This window comes from Salvelinus namaycush, chromosome 6, assembly GCF_016432855.1.
Source record: "Salvelinus namaycush isolate Seneca chromosome 6, SaNama_1.0, whole genome shotgun sequence".
In the NCBI taxonomy this organism is placed as follows: Eukaryota; Metazoa; Chordata; class Actinopteri; order Salmoniformes; family Salmonidae; genus Salvelinus; species Salvelinus namaycush.
The window spans coordinates 44,770,006-44,789,135 of record NC_052312.1 but is presented as its reverse complement, the minus strand read 5'-3'; the positions used below and the strand labels follow the sequence as shown (position 1 = coordinate 44,789,135).

At 44.5% G+C, this 19,130-nt stretch overlaps 1 protein-coding gene across 1 annotated transcript in view; it reads left to right on the top strand.

Annotated features, from left to right (window-relative positions):
* The window catches only part of LOC120050077 (voltage-dependent calcium channel subunit alpha-2/delta-1-like), a 71,371-nt gene that overhangs the window by 14,740 nt on the left and 37,501 nt on the right, over positions 1-19,130 (top strand). Inside the window, exons 10-16 of the mRNA XM_038996710.1 lie at positions 2,277-2,357; positions 4,707-4,790; positions 4,907-4,981; positions 13,886-13,957; positions 14,069-14,140; positions 14,236-14,297; positions 16,892-16,968. Coding sequence (XP_038852638.1) covers positions 2,277-2,357; positions 4,707-4,790; positions 4,907-4,981; positions 13,886-13,957; positions 14,069-14,140; positions 14,236-14,297; positions 16,892-16,968 — 523 coding nt within the window. The remainder of the gene's footprint in view (positions 1-2,276; positions 2,358-4,706; positions 4,791-4,906; positions 4,982-13,885; positions 13,958-14,068; positions 14,141-14,235; positions 14,298-16,891; positions 16,969-19,130) is intronic.

The window sequence follows — 19,130 nt, the reverse complement described above, 5'->3', positions numbered from 1 at the left end:
AGTATCTGGTGTGACCACCATTTGCCTCATGCAGCGCGACACATCTCCTTCGCATAGAGTTGATCAGGCTGTGGATTGTGAACTGTGGAATGTTGTCCCACTCCTCTTCAATGGCTGTGCGAAGTTGCTGGATATTGGCGGGAACTGGAACACGCTGTTGTACACTTCAATCCAGAGCATCCCAAACATGCTCAATGGGTGACATGTCTGGTAAGTATGCAAGCCATGAAAGAACTGGGAAATGTTCAGCTTCCAGGAATTGTGCACAGATCTTTGCAATATGGGGCTGTGCATTATTATGCTGAAACAGGAGGTGATGGTGCGAATGAATGGCACGACAATGGGCCTTAGGATCTCGTCACGGTATCTCTGTGCATTCAAATTGCCATCGATAAAATGCAATTGTGTTCGTAGTCCGTAGCTTATGCCTGGTCAGACCATAAACCCACCGCCACCATGGGGCAATCTGTTCACACAACATTGACATCAGCAAACCGCTCACCCACACAACGCCATACACGTGGTCTGCAGTTGTGAGGCCGGTTGGACTTTCTCTAAAATGACGTTGGAGGCGGCTTATGGTAGATAAATTAACATAAAATGATCTGGCAACAGCTCTGGTGGACATTCCTGCAGTCAGCATGCCATCTGTGGCATTGTGTTGTGACAAAACCGCACATTTTAGAATGGCTTTTTATTGTCTCCAGCGCAAGGTGCACCTGTGTAATGCTGTTTAATCAGCTTCTTGATATGCCACATCTGTCAAGTGGATAGATTATCTTGGCAAAGGAGAAACACTCAGTAACAGGGATGTAAACAAATTTGTATACAAAATCTAAGAGAAATAAGCTTTTTGTGCCAACGTAAAATTTCTGGGATCTTTTATTTCAGCTCGTGAAACATGGCACCAAAACTTTCCATGTTGCGTTTATATTTTTGTTTTGTATATAACGTGAAGTTGGAGACATAGCAAGATGGATGTATAGTGTCAAATCCAACAGCATGACACAGTCTCAGTGCAATAAGGACATCTGATTCCAGATTGCACCATGACAGATTCAGAGGTCATTACACATTTCCAGTAAGCACACATAACACGATGAAGACCATCCAGACACACTAGAGAGATGGTGTCTTCCCTGTCGTGGTGATGGAGGCTGTCCACCTCATTACTGGAAACAGATGCTTCTCCAGCCACACGTCACAATAGCGGCCCACTGTGTGTGCTCACACACACACACACAAGCAAACCGGCACTCACACACATACACACACACCACATGGCCCTGTGTCTGGTTACCTGCAAAGACATGTCATTTTGAGTCCATTCATTTCGGGGAAGATTTATTTTTCGTTTTTTTTCCGGATCGTTCCATAGTAAACAATGTTATATGATGGAACATGGAAACGTGACGTTTTCTCTATCGGATGCACTTTCATCCCTTATCCACTGTTTAAGTCAGGACGCAACTTGACTTTGATATGAGCTACTTTTAGAACTAGACAGCTGGTGTTTGTATTAGAAGGGTGTTTGCGTCACTAGTTGCACTCTGACACACAGAGCAAGTTTATAATACAGTATCTACACTTACCATAGTCAACAGCTTGACACCCTGTGTATGCCTTGTTGTCCCGAAATTCACACTGTAAATACTACCCTGCACAGCTTCCCATTATTTCTGTTATTTGTATTTATAACTAGATAGCTGGTGTTTGTATTGGAAAGTGTATTTGCGTCATTAATTACCCTCTCTGACACCAATGGAAAGTTAGTTTTATGGACTCTCACTCTAATCAGTCTTGTGGTCTTGCTCCACAGGGCTAGTACATTAGCCTGGTCCCATATCTGCTTGTGCTTGAGTTTACAACACAAACAGATATGGGACCAGGCTACTATTTCATTACAAGTACTATTCTTACCCATAGACTATAGTACATGAACACAACCTACACCAGTATACAGTACATGTGCATAGAGAATGCATAGCAGAGGAGGCTGGTGGGAGGACTTATAGGAGGATGGGCTAATTGGAATGGTTGGAATGGATTCAATGGAACGGTATTAAACGCATCAAACATATTGAAACCACATGTTTGTCTCCGTTCCATTGATTCCATTCCAGCCATTACAATGAGCCCATCCTCCTATAGCTCCTCCCACCAGCCTCAACTGGTGCATATTATACCTGTTGTTATCAGTCTGATAAGACCGGTAGGGGTGTTGACATGCTGTTCTAAAGGAGACTGACTGAAAATACATGTGATCTGGTTTACAGGAGCTGGGTCTGGTGATCACAGGAACACTTCCCGTCTTCAACAAGACCAACACCAAAGCTGACAAAGAGAGGGGACTACAGGTACAGTGCTGACTGACTGACTGACTGACTGGCTGGCTGATTGATTGACTGGCTGGCTGGCTGGCTGGTTGACTGGCTGGCTGGCTGGTTGACTGACTGGTTGACTGACTTGCTGACTGACTGGCTGGCTGGCTGACTGGCTGGTTGACTGACTGGTTGACTGACTGGCTGTATGACTGACTGACCAACTGGCTGGCTGGTTGACTAACTGACTGGCTGGTTGACTGCTTACTTGCTTACTTACTAATTTACTTGCATTCCCGCAATGAGCTTTCAGAAGTGTGTTTGATTTGCACAGCAGTATGTCCCAGAAGCAGGGAGTTGATGACCTCTCAGCCAGGTTCACCTCCAGAACTGAACACTGGGTCACACCACAGGACTGGGAACAGTGCGTTAACTGCCTTGCTCAGGGGCAGAACGACATGTTTTTACCTTGTCAGCTCGGCAGTCGATTACGATGTGGGTCCTTTCTTCCTCTACTATCTCCTTGTTGAGGTACTTGTCAGCCATTTTGCTGATATAGTGTCACTCTTCAAAGGCTGCCCACTCTGTGCCACAGGAAGCAACGGCATCTGATAACAGTAGCTAACTGCTTCAAGATGATGCTATTTGGTATTTTGGTATTTTATTAGGATCCTCATTAGTTTGTGTGAAATCCTCAGCTACTCTTGCTGGGATCCACACAAAACATAGACAAATAGTGGACAAGAACAGCTCAAGAACAGAACTACATACATTTAAAAACAGCACACATAGCCTACGTATCAATACATGGATGGTGTTTGATGGACCTGTCATGACTAAAGCCAGGCTGAGAATGACTCGTTAATGAGTCACAGTAACAACAAGGATTTCTAAAGGACATTTTTTATCTCCACTGTGCTCTTTACTTTGGAAATGTTTTTTAAAGTCGCCAAGGGACTTGAGTCATCGGAGTAAAATTGTTTTTGTGAATGCCTGCTGTGTGTGTGAAGCACTAGGGGTCCCTCTGAGTGATATACTACTGTGTGTGTGAAGCACTAGGGGTCCCTCTGAGTGATATACTACTGTGTGTGTGAAGCACTAGGGGTCCCTCTCAGTGATATACTACTGTGTGTGTGAAGCACTAGGGGTCCCTCTGAGTGATATACTGCTGTGTGTGTGAACCACTAGGGGTCCCTCAGTGATATACTGCTGTGTGTGTGAAGCACTAGGGGTCCCTCTGAGTGATATACTGTTGTGTGTGTGAAGCACTAGGGGTCCCTCTGAGTGATATACTGCTGTGTGTGTGAACCACTAGGGGTCCCTCTGAGTGGTATACTGCTGTGTGTGTGAAGGACTAGGGGTCCCTCTGAGTGATATACTACTGTGTGTGTGTGTGTGTGTGTGTGTGTGAACCACTAGGGGTCCCTCTGAGTGATATACCCGCAGTGTGTGTGAACCACTAGGGGTCCCTCTGAGTGATATAATGCTGTGTGTGTGAAGCACTAGGGGTCCCTCTGAGTGATATACTGTTGTGTGTGTGAAGCACTAGGGGTCCCTCTGAGTGATATACTGCAGTGTGTGTGAACCACTAGGGGTCCCTCTGAGTGGTATACTGCTGTGTGTGTGAAGGACTAGGGGTCCCTCTGAGTGATATACTACTGTGTGTGTGTGTGTGTGTGTGTGTGTGTGTGTGTGTGTGTGTGTGTGTGTGTGTGTGTGTGTGTGAACCACTAGGGGTCCCTCTGAGTGATATACCCACAGTGTGTGTGAACCACTAGGGGTCCCTCTGAGTGATATACTGCTGTGTGTGTGAACCACTAGGGGTCCCTCTGAGTGATATACTGCTGTGTGTGTGAAGCACTAGGGGTCCCTCTGAGTGATATACTGTTGTGTGTGTGAAGCACTAGGGGTCCCTCTGAGTGATATACTGCTGTGTGTGTGAACCACTAGGGGTCCCTCTGAGTGATATACTACTGTGTGTGTGAACCACTAGGGGTCCCTCTGAGTGATATACTGCAGTGTGTGTGAACCACTAGGGGTCCCTCTGAGTGGTATACTGCTGTGTGTGTGAAGGACTAGGGGTCCCTCTGAGTGATATACTACTGTGTGTGTGTGTGTGTGTGTGAACCACTAGGGGTCCCTCTGAGTGATATACCCGCAGTGTGTGTGAACCACTAGGGGTCCCTCTGAGTGATATAATGCTGTGTGTGTGAAGCACTAGGGGTCCCTCTGAGTGATATACTGCTGTGTGTGTGAAGCACTAGGGGTCCCTCTGAGTGATATACTGCTGTGTGTGTGAAGCACTAGGGGTCCCTCAGAGTGAGGTACTATATAAGGCTTTGTTTTGGTCTCATACCACTTTTCCTTGTTTGTTTTTTCTCCCAGAGGCCCCAAAACCAGCTGATCCTGGGAGTGATGGCTATCGATGTGTCTCTGGACGACATCAAAAGACTAACGCCAAGATTTACAGTAAGTACACACACACACACTAACACATACCCACATAGCCTACGTTAAGTATCCAGAACACCATCAATACCATCGACACACACACTAACTATCCCGTCTCTTTCTATCTCTTGTAGTTTGGACCAAATGGCTATTACTTTGCCATTGACCCCAACGGTTACGTCTTGCTGCATCCCAACCTCTGCCCAAAGGTACAATACACACACACACACACACAAAACTCATCTGTTCCTTTAATCACAGTATGCTGCACAACCTTGTTAAGCAAAGCCCCAATATATCTGTTAGCAAGGCATGGGAGATTTAGCAGCCTGGCGTTAGCCTACCGTTAGCCTAGTGTTAGGCTAGCATAGCTTAGCATTATCCTAGCGTAGCCTAGCCACCCTTAGCTTTGTTTGGCTAGCTTCCCCTAGTGCTATCTCGGAAAAGGTCACCATATGGGTTTGTGTAGAGAAGGTTTGCGAGGGACACTTCATGATTTCCACACAACAAACAGAGGGAGAACATGGAGTTTACGCCCACGTAGCCATGTGTTTCACATCAGTCTTTAGTTTAAGGTCCGCCTCACAGCTTTCCCGTAAACTGCCCTGAGGAAATATGTCACTGGTGTTCTTGTATCAAAACATCATTACTGTGCATTAAATAAAAACACAAGTATGGGTAAAGACTTCAGATACATGCTGTGGTTTGGTGATATTAACTGACTTGCCTAGATAAAGAAAGATCAAATTAATTATATATACAGCTCCACATTGATCTGGTACTCCCTGTATATAGCGCCATTCTTGTGTATTTTGTTTAATTCCTCATGTTAGTTACTATTTTATATTATTATTATTTTAACTCTGCATCGTTGAGAAAGGTTAGTTAGCAAGCATTTCACTGTAAAGTCTACACAAGTTGTTTTCAGCACGTGATGAATATAATTTTATTTGATATTTGGTGAAAACTTGGTGACAACTTGTGGTTTTCCCAACAATCTTTCAATCCAATCCAAGTCACTTTAAGAACAAATTCTTATTTACAATGACAGCTTAGGAACGGTTGGTTAACTGCCTTGTTCAGGGGCAGAACGACAGATTTTTAACTTGTCAGCTCAGGGATTCGATCTAGCAACTTTTCTGTTACTGGCCCAATGCTCTAACCACTAGGCTACCTGCCGCTCTATATATATAGTGAGTACCAGTACCAGATCAATGTAGAGCTATATACAGGGATTACCAGTACCAGATCAATGTGGAGCTATATACAGGGAGTACCAGTACCAGATCAATGTAGAGCTATATACAGGGAGTACCAGTACCAGATCAATGTGGAGCTATATACAGGGAATACCAGTACCAGATCAATGTGGATCTATATACAGGGAGTACCAGTACCAGATCAATGTGGAGCTATATACAGGGAGTACCAGTACCAGATCAATGTGGATCTATGTACAGGGAGTACCAGTACCAGATCAATGTGGAGCTATATACAGGGAGTACCAGTACCAGATCAATGTGCAGAGGTATGAGGTATTTGAGGTAGATATGTACATGAAGCCAGGGTAAAGTGACTAGGCATCAGGATAGATAATAATAAGGTATTTGAGGTAGATATGTACATGAAGCCAGGGTAAAGTGACTAGGCATCAGGATAGATAATAATAAGGTATTTGAGGTAGATATGTACATGAAGGCAGGGTAAAGTGACTAGGCATCAGGATAGATAATAATAAGGTATTTGAGGTAGATATGTACATGAAGCCAGGGTAAAGTGACTAGGCATCAGGATAGATAATAATAAGGTATTTGAGGTAGATATGTACATGAAGGCAGGATAAAGTGACTAGGCATCAGGATAGATAATAATAAGGTACCTGAGGTAGATATCAAATTGTATTTGTCACATGCGCCGAATACAACATGAGCCAGACCTTACAGTGAAATGCTTACTTACAAGCCCTTAACCAACAATGCAGTTAAGAAAAATAAGTGTTAAGAAAGTTGTCACGAACCGGCTCAGAGCCCGTAACAAAAGGGAGACCACGTGGAGATAAGGAGTAACAAAATATATTTATTAAATAACGAAACTAGGTATAATATACAATGGTGTGTGTAATCAGTAATCAGTAGTGTAAGTGAATGTTTTGCATGCATGAATGTGATAATGCAGAGTGTTGAAAGATGCTAAAACAAACAACCAAAAAGCACCATGAAACATAACCGAATCTATCAAGGTGTCTGCCTGGAGAGAGTTTTCTCCATGAATGGGGAAGTGGTGTATTTATCCTGGGAGAGTGGGCCCAGGTGTTTCCCATGTAGCTGACGACCCTCCCAACTCCGCCCACCGGCATCCTAATAAGGAAACAAGAGCAAAGAGAGAGAAAACGGTAGACAGAGTGGGAGGGTCGTCACATTCCCCCCCATAAAACAACATACCGGCCTCTGCGTCCCAAACTGACACAGCACTTGCGTCCCAAATTGATGAGGGGTTACGTGTTCCCACTTCCAAATTTGCCCCAGCCAACCTCCTCTCCAGACCTCAGCAACCTTTGTGCACGGGAAGCAACCTTTAAGAGGAAAGAAGACTCCCCAGACCAGGACGGAATAGACAGGAAAGACAGAACCTGACCATACAAACATTCAGGAACAGGGCGCACGAGAGAGCGCATCAGCAATCACGTTATCCGTTCCACGAATGTGCTGCACATCGAGATGGAATGATTGTAAAAATAAACACCATCTCATTATCCTCTGATTAGGACACATCATGGACCTCAAAAAGGTGAGAGGGTTATGGTCAGTGTAGACCGTAATAGGTACTACCCCCGACCCGACATAGACCTCAAAGTGTTGCAGCGCCCAGATGAGTGCTAACGCTTCTTTTTCAATGACCGAGTAGTTTAACTGATAATGGTTAAACTTTTTCGAAAAGAAACTGACAGGTCTCTCAACCCCAGACACATCTGCCTGCAGCAAAACTGCCCCTGCCCCCACATGACTAGCATCCACCTGCAAGGTAAATGACAATTCCACGCGAGGAGCAGCCAGCACCGGCGTTGAGGTAAGCAACCTCTTTGCATCTTCAAAAGCGTGTTGACAACGAGAAGACCAAATGTAAACAGCCTTTGCTTTCAGCATATCTGTCAATGGAGCGACCACAGTAGAGAAGTTATTACAAAAACCACGGTAATAACCAATCATGCCCAAGAAACGCATCAGTTCCTTTTTAGTAGTTGGTGGAGGAAACGCATCAATAGCTACCACTTTAGCTCGAACAGGACGCACTTCCCCCTGCCCAACCACCTTTCCAAGGTATGTAACAGTCGCCTGAGCAAACTCACATTTAGCCAGATTGATCGTGAGGTGACCCTCAGCCAGGCGTTCGAATAAGGCTTGAATACGGAACAGATGTTCCTCCCATGTATCTGCATATATCACTACATCGTCCAGATAAACAGCACACCCTGTCAAACCGGCGATAACCCTGTTCATAAGTCGCTGAAAAGTGGCAGGTGCATTACGCAGTCCGAAACTCATAACCAAATACGAGTACAGACCAGAGGGTGTAATAAAGGCAGAGATTTCACGTGCCCTACTCGTCAGTGGCACCTGCCAATAGCCTTTTAACAGGTCAAATTTACTCACAAATCTAGCTGCCCCGACTTGATCAACGCAGTCCTCCATCCGAGGAAGAGGAAATTAATCTGGCTTAGTGACACTTGACCTTACGGTAGTCTGTACAAAATCTGTTTGTTCCATCTGGTTTTCTGACCAAGATACATGGAGAAGCCCAACTGGAGAAAGAAGGCTCTGCTATCTTACTCTCCAGCATGTATCTGACCTCAGCCTCCAGACAATGCAGTTTCTCTAAAGAAACTCTATAGAACCGCTGACGAATGGGGTCAGCATCTCCAACGTCAATATCATGTTCTATCAAGTTTGTACGTGTAGGTGTATCAGAAAACAAACCTGGAAATCTCCAAATCAGACCAACCATCTCTTCCCGCCTATCAACGGGTAGATGAGTGAGAATGCTGCCCAACATATCCAGTGTCTCTGAATTTTTCAATCTACCCTGCAGTATGCAATCGTCGGGACCAGGAACATCTTCCTCCTCATTCGTAGACCTATCCTGAGAAGAATCCAAGGGAATAACGGTTTCAGCCAAAAGAACAGGTTTACCGTCCTCTATAGACTCCCACTGTTCAGTCTCTGAGGAACGTGCATAATAGGGTTTTAACAAATTTACATGGCACAGCTGGTGTGCTTTCCTCCGTTCTGGAGTGGCAACTAGATAATTTTGCTCAGTGTACTTGCGCACCACTGTATATGGACCTTGAAACTTGGCTTCAAAAGGAGAACCAACAATTGGCAGCAGAGCAAGAACCTGGTCACCTGGACTAAAGTGACGTGGCTCAGTTCGGCGATCAAATATGCCTTTCATCCTCTCCTGTGAAGATGATAGCTTCTCTTTAGCCATTTCGCCAGCGGCATACAAGCGGCGCCGGAAATCACACACATACGATAACAAAGACTGAGGAGGCTCGGGAGACTTCCAGTCATCCTGAAGAACAGATAGAAGTCCACGCACCCTATGTCCAAACACAAGGTCATTTGGACTAAAACCGGTGCTCTCCTGTGAAACCTCCCTAGCGGCTAACAATAACCAAGGCAACCCCTCCTCCCAATCCTTATCCATCTCAGTACAATAACTTCTCAACAAAGACTTAAGTGTTTGATGGAAACGTTCTAGTGCTCCTTGACTTTGCGCGTGATAGGCGCTAGCCAGATTGTGCTTAATATGGAGCTGTTGGAGAACCTGACCAAACAGATTAGAGGTGAAATTAGACCCTTGATCACTCTGAATGACCTTAGGTATTCCAAATAGTGACAGAAACTGAGTCAAAGCTTTTAACACAGACTTAGTCGTGATAGACCGGAGAGGATAGGCTGCTGGAAACCTTGTGGTCTGACACATCACAGTGAACAGGTAACTACTACCCTTTTTAGAACGAGGCAAAGGACCCACACAGTCAATAATCAGATACTCAAAAGGTTGGCTGAGTACAGGAATAGGAAACAGTGGTACCGGCTTAATAGCTTGATTAGGTTTCCCAGTTAATTGACAGGTGTGGCAAGTTTTGATGAAATCAGAAACATCCCTCTTTAATCTAGGCCAAAAGAAATGTCTTAATATGCGATGGTATGTTTTCCCTACACCCATATGTCCAGCAACATCATTGTGAGAAGTTGTCAACACCAACTCACGAAGTTTTACTGGTACCACAACCTGACTAATCGCCTCCCCTAGAAAACAACTACCATGAGACAACCACTTTCTCATCAGGACATCATCCTGGAGAAAATAACCATGGGCGACATCTCCCAACTGTTCCACAGGCACAATTTGGTCACGCAACTCTTCTAATGTGGAGTCAGTCCGTTGCGCATTGATTAGATCTGAGCGGTTAACAGATAACGGAATAACAGGGAAAGCAGTGGCATACTTCTCATTAGTCGGCACAGTGACCAGTTCGCCACGGCTCATAGAACGCGTCACTGAACACCTCTGGGAAGCTCTGTACACTCTCATCAGGAATCTCAACAACTGACGGCTTTGTGGAAACCACTAGAGATGGAAACGCGACAGGCCACACCCGCTCACCTGCCAAGTTATTCCCAAGAATAACGTCGATACCCTCAATAGGCAACGAAGGACGCACCCCCACAACAACCTCACCTTTCACCAGTCCACAATCTAACATCAGTTTATGCAATGGAACTGAAAGAGTGTTCAAACCTATTCCCCTAATTAGAACACTATTCCCCGAATCAGTCTCAGCTGAAAAGGGTAACACAGACTCCAACACAAACGATTCGGAGGCACCTGTGTCTCTCAAGATCTTCACTGGCACTAATTCCTTACTTCCTAACAGACACAAAACCTTCCGTAATGAAAGGTAAATAGTCTGGATCAATATGTACTTTCACATGCTCCTGGACCTGAGGCAATGAGTCATGAATGAACTGATGTAGAACAGGCGCAGCTAACGCGGTAGGCTTAGGTTTAGCGTAAGCACCCTTTGATCTGAGAAGTGGACATTCGTTTTTCCAATGACCTGAACCTTGACAGTAGTGACACTCTTGCCCAAAGTCAGCTTTACCACGGGAGTCAGGCTCAACCCGAGTTGAATTGAACTCTGCGTGAACCAAAATATCTCGGTGAGCGAAGCCCAAATCTATCCGAACGCCCCCACTCATTCCGAATACGGGGCTCTGCAAAGACTCTTTTGTGAGTCAACACATACTCATCCGCCAAAACCGCAGCTTCAGCGACATTCTTTACTTTTCGTTCGTTAATATACGTGGCAATACGATCAGGGATTGTGTCCTTAAATTGCTCTAATATAATCAGATCACACAGCCCTTGGAAAGTCACAACTGCAGAGGCAGAACACCAGCGATTAAACTGTACAGATAATTGTCGCGCAAACTCAACATGAGTCTGTTTATCATCCCTTTTTAAAGTTCTAAATCGTTGGCGGTAAGCCTCAGGGACCAATTCATAAATCTGCAACACAGCCGTTTTAACCTTATCATAACAGGCACTGTCGTGTACAGTAAGAGCTGAATATGCCTCCTGCGCTTTACCAGTCAGCACACACTGCAACATTAAGGTGCGGTCAGAATCAGGCCAACTCCTAGCGTCAGCAACACGCTCAAACAACGAAAAGAATGTCTCAGGGTCCTTTTCATTAAACTGAGGTAATAACCGTAAGTTCCCAACAATATCAAATGTGTCCGGGGCACGACCAAAAGAGGAACGACCCCTGGGTAAATCTGGGTCACCTTCCCAGAACAAACTCTCCCCGGAAATCTTTCCTTCCCTAACCAACTCTATCCGTTCTTGTTGCAACTTGATTTTAGCATACTCAATATCTTGTTTAAATGCTAATTCCTTTTCATATTTTACACAATCATGCTGCTGCTGTAACAGAAGCAGTTCTTTCTGCTGTTCAAAAAGAAGACTACTAGGACTAACCGATGGAATGGCCATTGTAACGTTACGGGGAGATGACTCCTCAGCAGAGGCTGGCCCAGTGGTAACTTCAAGAATACCACTCTCCATCAAATTGGCCTTCAATATCAACCTAATAGAATTCTTTAGACGTTTATCACTAATTTCAACCTTGTAGTATTCGGCGATTTTCAACAGCTGTTCTTTAGTACCTAATTCTAACAATTCCTCTGATGGAAAGCGAATGAACTCATCTACAAAAGACGCCATAGTTAAAAAAAAAAATCTCACTCTTCCCCTCTGCTGAGCACACCAGACCACAACTCAAGAAATGACAATCACCCTGAGCACCACAGAAGAGAGATGAGATACGAAGCTTCCCCAAACCTACATTAACTCAACCCTAGTCTTCATGCGGATTTGCGGTGGGTATTTACACACTGTAGCCCGCTGGCAAGGAAATAAACCCCCCAGCACGCTGGCAGATTCCACCAAGCCACGGATGTGCCCCCGAGACAACTGCTCAGTCCACAGACACCACACAAAAATAACAAACATTAACCATGCCCAACATATTCCAAAAATGAAACACGTCGCTAAACCTATCAGGGGTAAAAGGCTATAGCTCCGGGTAGTAAATAGTACTACCCTATCCAAATCTCCCACTGAGGTACACAGCCGATTACTCACCTCAGACCGATGTCCCAACAGAAAGTAGAACAAGAGTTTCCAGGCTGGGCAGGGCCTGGAAACTAACCAATGTACTCTCTCCAACGCAGCACACCAACCAAACAACTAAGGCAACCAATACTGGGCCTATCAACTCAAACAAAATATTTAAACCAAACACGTACCTCCACGTTCTCCCAAACAAATACGTTCAATTAATCCCGGATGAGCCCCCACTTGTCACGAACCGGCTCAGAGCCCGTAACAAAAGGGAGACCACGTGGAGATAAGGAGTAACAAAATATATTTATTAAATAACGAAACTAGGTATAATATACAATGGTGTGTGTAATCAGTAATCAGTAGTGTAAGTGAATGTTTTGCATGCATGAATGTGATAATGCAGAGTGTTGAAAGATGCTAAAACAAACAACCAAAAAGCACCATGAAACATAACCGAATCTATCAAGGTGTCTGCCTGGAGAGAGTTTTCTCCATGAATGGGGAAGTGGTGTATTTATCCTGGGAGAGTGGGCCCAGGTGTTTCCCATGTAGCTGACGACCCTCCCAACTCCGCCCACCGGCATCCTAATAAGGAAACAAGAGCAAAGAGAGAGAAAACGGTAGACAGAGTGGGAGGGTCGTCACAAAGTATATACTAAAAGAAACTGAAGTAAAAAATGTATAAAAACAAAATTAAAAAGAAGAAAATAGAAAAATAACAGATAATTAAAGAGCAACAACAAAATAACAGTAGCGAGGCTGTATACAGGGGGTACCGGTACAGAGTCAATGTGCGGAGCACAGGTTAGTTGAGGTAATATGTACATGTAGGTAGAGGTAAAGTGATAAGTACATGAAGACAGGGTAAAGTTGGCACATAGCTTATCTTTGTATGTTTGTGTTTGTACCTTGTCTGTATTAAATGGTTAGTTTAGCTCCTGTTAATATCTCAACTCCTATTTCATAAAGTTTGTTTTGGAGTTCTGGTGCTGTATCTGTCTAGGCTCATGATGAAGGGTTCACGGACAAAGATTGAGACAAATCCTGACTGGAAATCATTTTAATCTGGACATAGGGAAATGTTTGCATGATTAATTGGCAGTAAGTAAAATAACCATAATATTTCAAATAGACAGGTAGGCTGTTTTTTTTCACAGGTCTGTTCTCTATTGCATGACTAATGCCACCCTTAAAGGTCATTTCACATAGACTGTCTTAAATAATTCCTGGGTGAACTCTTTCCTGGGTTGATTCAATCTATAAAACACTCTCTGCACTCTCTGTCTCTCTCTCACTCTCTCTTACTCTGTCTCGCACTTTCTCGCTCGCACTTTGTCTCTCGCACTTTCTCTCTCGCTCTCTGTCTCGCGCTCTCTGTCTCGCACTCTCTGTCTCGCACTCTCTGTCTCGCACTCTAGAATCCTAAATTTCAGGAGCCTGTAACTCTGGACTTCCTGGACGCTGAGCTGGAGGATGAGATTAAAGTAGAGGTAAGATGGAGACCACTGACGGTCTTCTTCAATGCTTCCACCTTTGTGTCCACATTCTATCCTGTTGTGGGTTGAACTTGCTCCTAAGAGCTAAGTGTTTTTTGTCCTCAGATAAGAACGAACATGATTAATGGAGAAACCGGCCACCGCACCGTACACACACTAGTGAAGTCCCAGGATGAGGTAAACTAAAACATGATGGAAAAACAAAAACACATTTTTAGACTATTTCGGGGTGAGCTGTCCCTTTGGTGACAAATGTGTGTTCTGCTCCACAGCGGTACATAGACCGAAGCGAAAGATTGTACACATATGCCCCTGTAAAGGGTACAGATTACAGGTAACAGCTACATGTACTGTATTTGTACCCCTACCTGTGTATACCATGTACAGTATTCATTTTTAGGGCCTTGAGTTTTTATTCTGACCACGTGACTTGACCAAGAAAACTCTCATGGGTCAAGAGTCTGGAGTTTTACCTGGTCAAGGCATATAACTAGGTTCCATAAAAACTCAGGGCCCTATCTAGAAGAACAATAGGGGTCACTGTTTTCATCTCTTATGACTACTAGTAGTGCACTGACACCTGATCAATGCAACCGCTTGAGAGGTCGTGGCCATAGAGAATAACAGGGGCTTCTAGTGGCCAAAAGGCAGTTTTAGCACAGGTAGCGCCATTGAGGGCTTCCAACATTTTAACGCAGATAGAACAATGAGCCAGATATTTCACCGGAAGTGTAAATTTGAAGTTTCCTGGTGACATTTCCACTCGCCACCAAAAATGGTGATGAGAGGAAGCCCAGTGGCAGGCAGTGGGAGAAGATGGAGCTGGATGGATTTTGGCCGACATTCTGATAATTTCTCATCGATTTTTAAGCATTTGATACAGTTTTCTGTCCCCAAGACTAGAATATTTTACAGAGTGGACTATGTTTTCTAGACTACCCTTTGCCAAGGTTTCAAAATGTTTCGTTGTTTAGAAGGGGTGTAAGGGCGAATTGAGCTATTGCACATGCACACTTCAGAGTATGTGTTCCCTAAGGGAAATATGCAAATACATGCTAGAACACGCCAATGGGATCTCGCTAGCTCGTGCTTGTCTCTGTCCACCTCCTTGCTTGTTCTGCCCACTATAATGAATTTGCTCCCGTTGGAAATGACAGTCTGTGGTCTATCTTGGGTTAGTTATGCAAATCTCAGATTTTAATGTAGTCAACTGGGTGGACATCCAACTTCATTGGCTGATCCCTCCTGGTGACCCTGTTGGAGTCATGTCCAACCGGGTCATCAGGAGGAATCAGCCAATTGTGAAGAAGAAAATGTACTACTTCGAAATGGAGATTGCCTCAATGACGCTGCCCATGCTGTAACAGACACAATAATGGCACAGATACAAAGATGAGTCCTCTATCTATCTCTATGGTTGTGACTAGACGGAGTACAGATACGCCCGGAATTGACTTTGCGTAGCAAGTTAGGAGAGCGTTTTAACTAATCCTAACCTTAACCCAATTCTCTTAACCTGTTAAGTGAATTCTCCTAACCTGCTGCGTAAGTTCTCATAACCTGCTACAAACAAAGTAACTTCTGGTTGTAGCTGTGTACCACCTAGTCAAACCCTCTTGAGACTGCCCTTAATGTGTGTGTACCACCTAGTCAAACCCTCTTGAGACAGTCCTTAATGTGTGTGTACCACCTAGTCCAAACCCTTTTGAGACTGTCCTAAATGGTTGTGTACCACCTAGTCCAAACCCTTTTGAGACTGTCCTTAATGTGTGTGTACCACCTAGTCCAAACCCTTTTGAGACTGTCCTTAATGTGTGTGTACCACCTAGTCCAAACCCTTTTGAGACTGTCCTAAATGGTTGTGTACCACCTAGTCCAAACCCTTTTGAGACTGTCCTAAATGGTTGTGTACCACCTAGTCCAAACCCTTTTGAGACTGTCCTAAATGTGTGTGTACCACCTAGTCCAAACCCTTTTGAGACTGCCCTTAATGTGTGTGTACCGCCTAGTCCAAACCCTTTTGAGACTGCCCTTAATGTGTGTGTACCACCTAGTCCAAACCCTTTTGAGACTGCCCTTAATGTGTGTGTACCGCCTAGTCCAAACCCTTTTGAGACTGCCCTTAATGTGTGTGTACCACCTAGTCCAAACCCTTTTGAGACTGCCCTTAATGTGTGTGTACCACCTAGTCCAAACCCTTTTGAGACTGCCCTTAATGTGTGTGTACCACCTAGTCAAAACCCTCTTGAGACTGTCCTAAATGTGTGTGTACCACCTAGTCAAAACCCTTTTGAGACTGCCCTTAATGTGTGTGTACCACCTAGTCCAAACCCTTTTGAGACTGTCCTAAATGTGTGTGTACCACCTAGTCAAAACCCACTTGAGACTGCCCTTAATGTGTGTGTACCGCCTAGTCCAAACCCTTTTGAGACTGTCCTAAATGTGTGTGTACCACCTAGTCCAAACCCTTTTGAGACTGTCCTAAATGTGTGTGTACCACCTAGTCCAAACCCTTTTGAGACTGTCCTATATGTGTGCACTAAACTGGAGCATGCAGATATCTGGAGCAAAATAAGAAATATTGCATTTGAATGGGGAATGATAACTTTTACAAAGTTGCGAGGAGTGAACTGTACATATGATAAATGTACTTATAAAAAAAAGTTACAAAGCAAATGTGTTCTTTGTTAGAACTGTGCAAAATATGAAAATGTTGTGGTGTGTGTGTGTGCACCTATTCATCTCTGTGCGTGTGCACCTATTCGTGTGTGCCTATTATTCTGTGTGTGTGTGTGTGTGTGTGTGTGTGTGTGTGTGTGTGTGTGTGTGTGTGTGTGTGTGTGTGTGTGTGTGTGTGTGTGTGTGTGTGTGTGTGTGTGTGTGTGTGTGTGTGTGTGTGTGTGTGGTGTGTGTGTGTGCTCCTCCCAGTCTAGCCTTGGTCCTTCCAGTGTACAGCCTGCATTACATCCACACTACTATCGGAGACACCATCACCCAGGCCAAATGTAAGTAGCATTCTAAATCACTTTAACCTCCAGACCTATATCAAGGCACGACCTTTTATGCAGTAAACATTTCCTTTGCATATACAATCGTGGCCAAAAGTTTTGAAATGACACAAATATTAATTTTCACAAAGTCTGCTGCCTCAGTTTGTATGATGGCAATTTGCATATTCTCCAGAATGTTATGAAGAGTGATCAGATGAATTGCAATTAATTGCAAAGTCCCTCTTTGCCATGCAAATGAACTGAATCCCCCAAAAACATTTCCACTGCATTTCAGCCCTGCCACAAAAGGACCAGCTGACATCATGTCAGTGATTCTCTCGTTAACACAGGTGTGAGTGTTGACGAGGTCAAGACTGGAGATCACTCTGTCATGCTGATTGAGTTTTAATAACAGACTGGAAGTTTCAAAAGGAGGGTGGTGCTTGGAATCATCGTTCTTCCTCTGTCAAACATGGTTACTTGCAAGGAAACACGTGCCGTCATCATTGCTTTGCACAAAAAAGGGCTTCACAGGCAAGGATATTGCTGCCAGTAAGATTGCACCTAAATCAACCATTTATCGGATCATCAAGAACTTCAAGGAAAGCGGTTCAATTGTTGTGAAGAAGGTTTCAGGGCGCCCAAGAAAGTCCAGCAAGCGCCAGGACCGTCTCCTAAAGCTGATTCAGCTGCGGGATCGGGGCACCACCAGTACAGAGCTTGCTCAGGAATGGCAGCAGGCATGTGTGAGTGCATCTGCACGCACAGTGAGGCGAAGACTATTGGAGGATGGCCTGGTGTCAAGAAGGGCAGCAAAGAAGACACTTCTCTCCAGGATAAACAAAAGGGACAGACTGATATTCTGCAAAAGGTACAGGGATTGGACTGCTGAGGACCGGGGTAAAGTCATTTTCTCTGAATCCCCTTTCCGATTGTTTGGGGCATCTGGAAAAAAGCTTGTCCGGAGAAGACACAGTGAGCGCTACCATCAGTCCTGTGTCATGCCAACAGTAAAGCATCCTGAGACCATTCATGTGTGGGGTTGCCTCTCATTCAAGGGAGTGGGCTCACTCACAATTTTGCCTAAGAACACAGCCAGGAATAAAGAATGGTACAAACACATCCTCCAAGAGAAACTTCTCCAAACCATCCAGGAACAGTTTGGTGACGAACAATACCTTTTCCAGCATGATGGAGCACCTTGCCATGAGGCAAAAGTGATAATTAAGTGGCTCGGGGAACAAAACATTGATACTTTGGGTCCATGGCCAAGAAACTCCCCAGACCTTAATCCCATTGAGAACTTGTGGTCAATCCTCAAGAGGCAGGTGGACAAACAAAAACCCACAAATTACGACAAACTCCAAGCATTGATTATGCAAGAATGGGCTGCCATCAGTCAGGATGTGGCCCAGAAGTTAATTGACAGCATGCCAGGGCGGATTGCAGAGGTCTTGAAAAAGAAGGTCAACACTGCAAATATTGACTCTTTGCATCAACTTCATGTAATTGTCAATAAAAGCCTTTGACACTTATGAAATGCTTGTAATTGTACTTCAGTATTCCATAGTAACATCTAACAAAAATATCTAAAGACACTGAGGCAGCAGACTTTGTGAAAATTTATATTTGTGTCATTCTCAGAACTTTTGGCCGCAAATGTAGACAGAATGACAAAACACATTTGTCAGATGGCAATGACATTTAAATGTATACCACATAGGGGTTAAAGGAAACCTCACTTTTCAGCTTGTCTGTGAGCACAAACACACTCCCTCTCTCTCATTCGCTCTCTCTCACACACTACACTTATTGTCACATGTGTACAAACTCCCCTCTCATGTCCCCTTCAAGCTGTGAGATTCCCATTAGTCAAATCATTGTGTGTTGTTAGACAGTCATTGGGTTAGGATGATGGGTCTTCCATAGGAAGGTCTGTGTTTCTGTCTTCGTGGTCTGGTTATCTCCTGTGGGTCTGTTTTATTCCCCTCTCCACACTCCACTGTCCCTTAACACTGGGATACACATACACACACACACACACACACACACACACACACACACACACACACACACACACACATACATGCACATATACACACATATACACAGGTCTTCCTGGGAAGTTCAGTTTGTCTGGGTACCTCCTGTGGGTCTGTTCGGTCCCCCATGCGCAC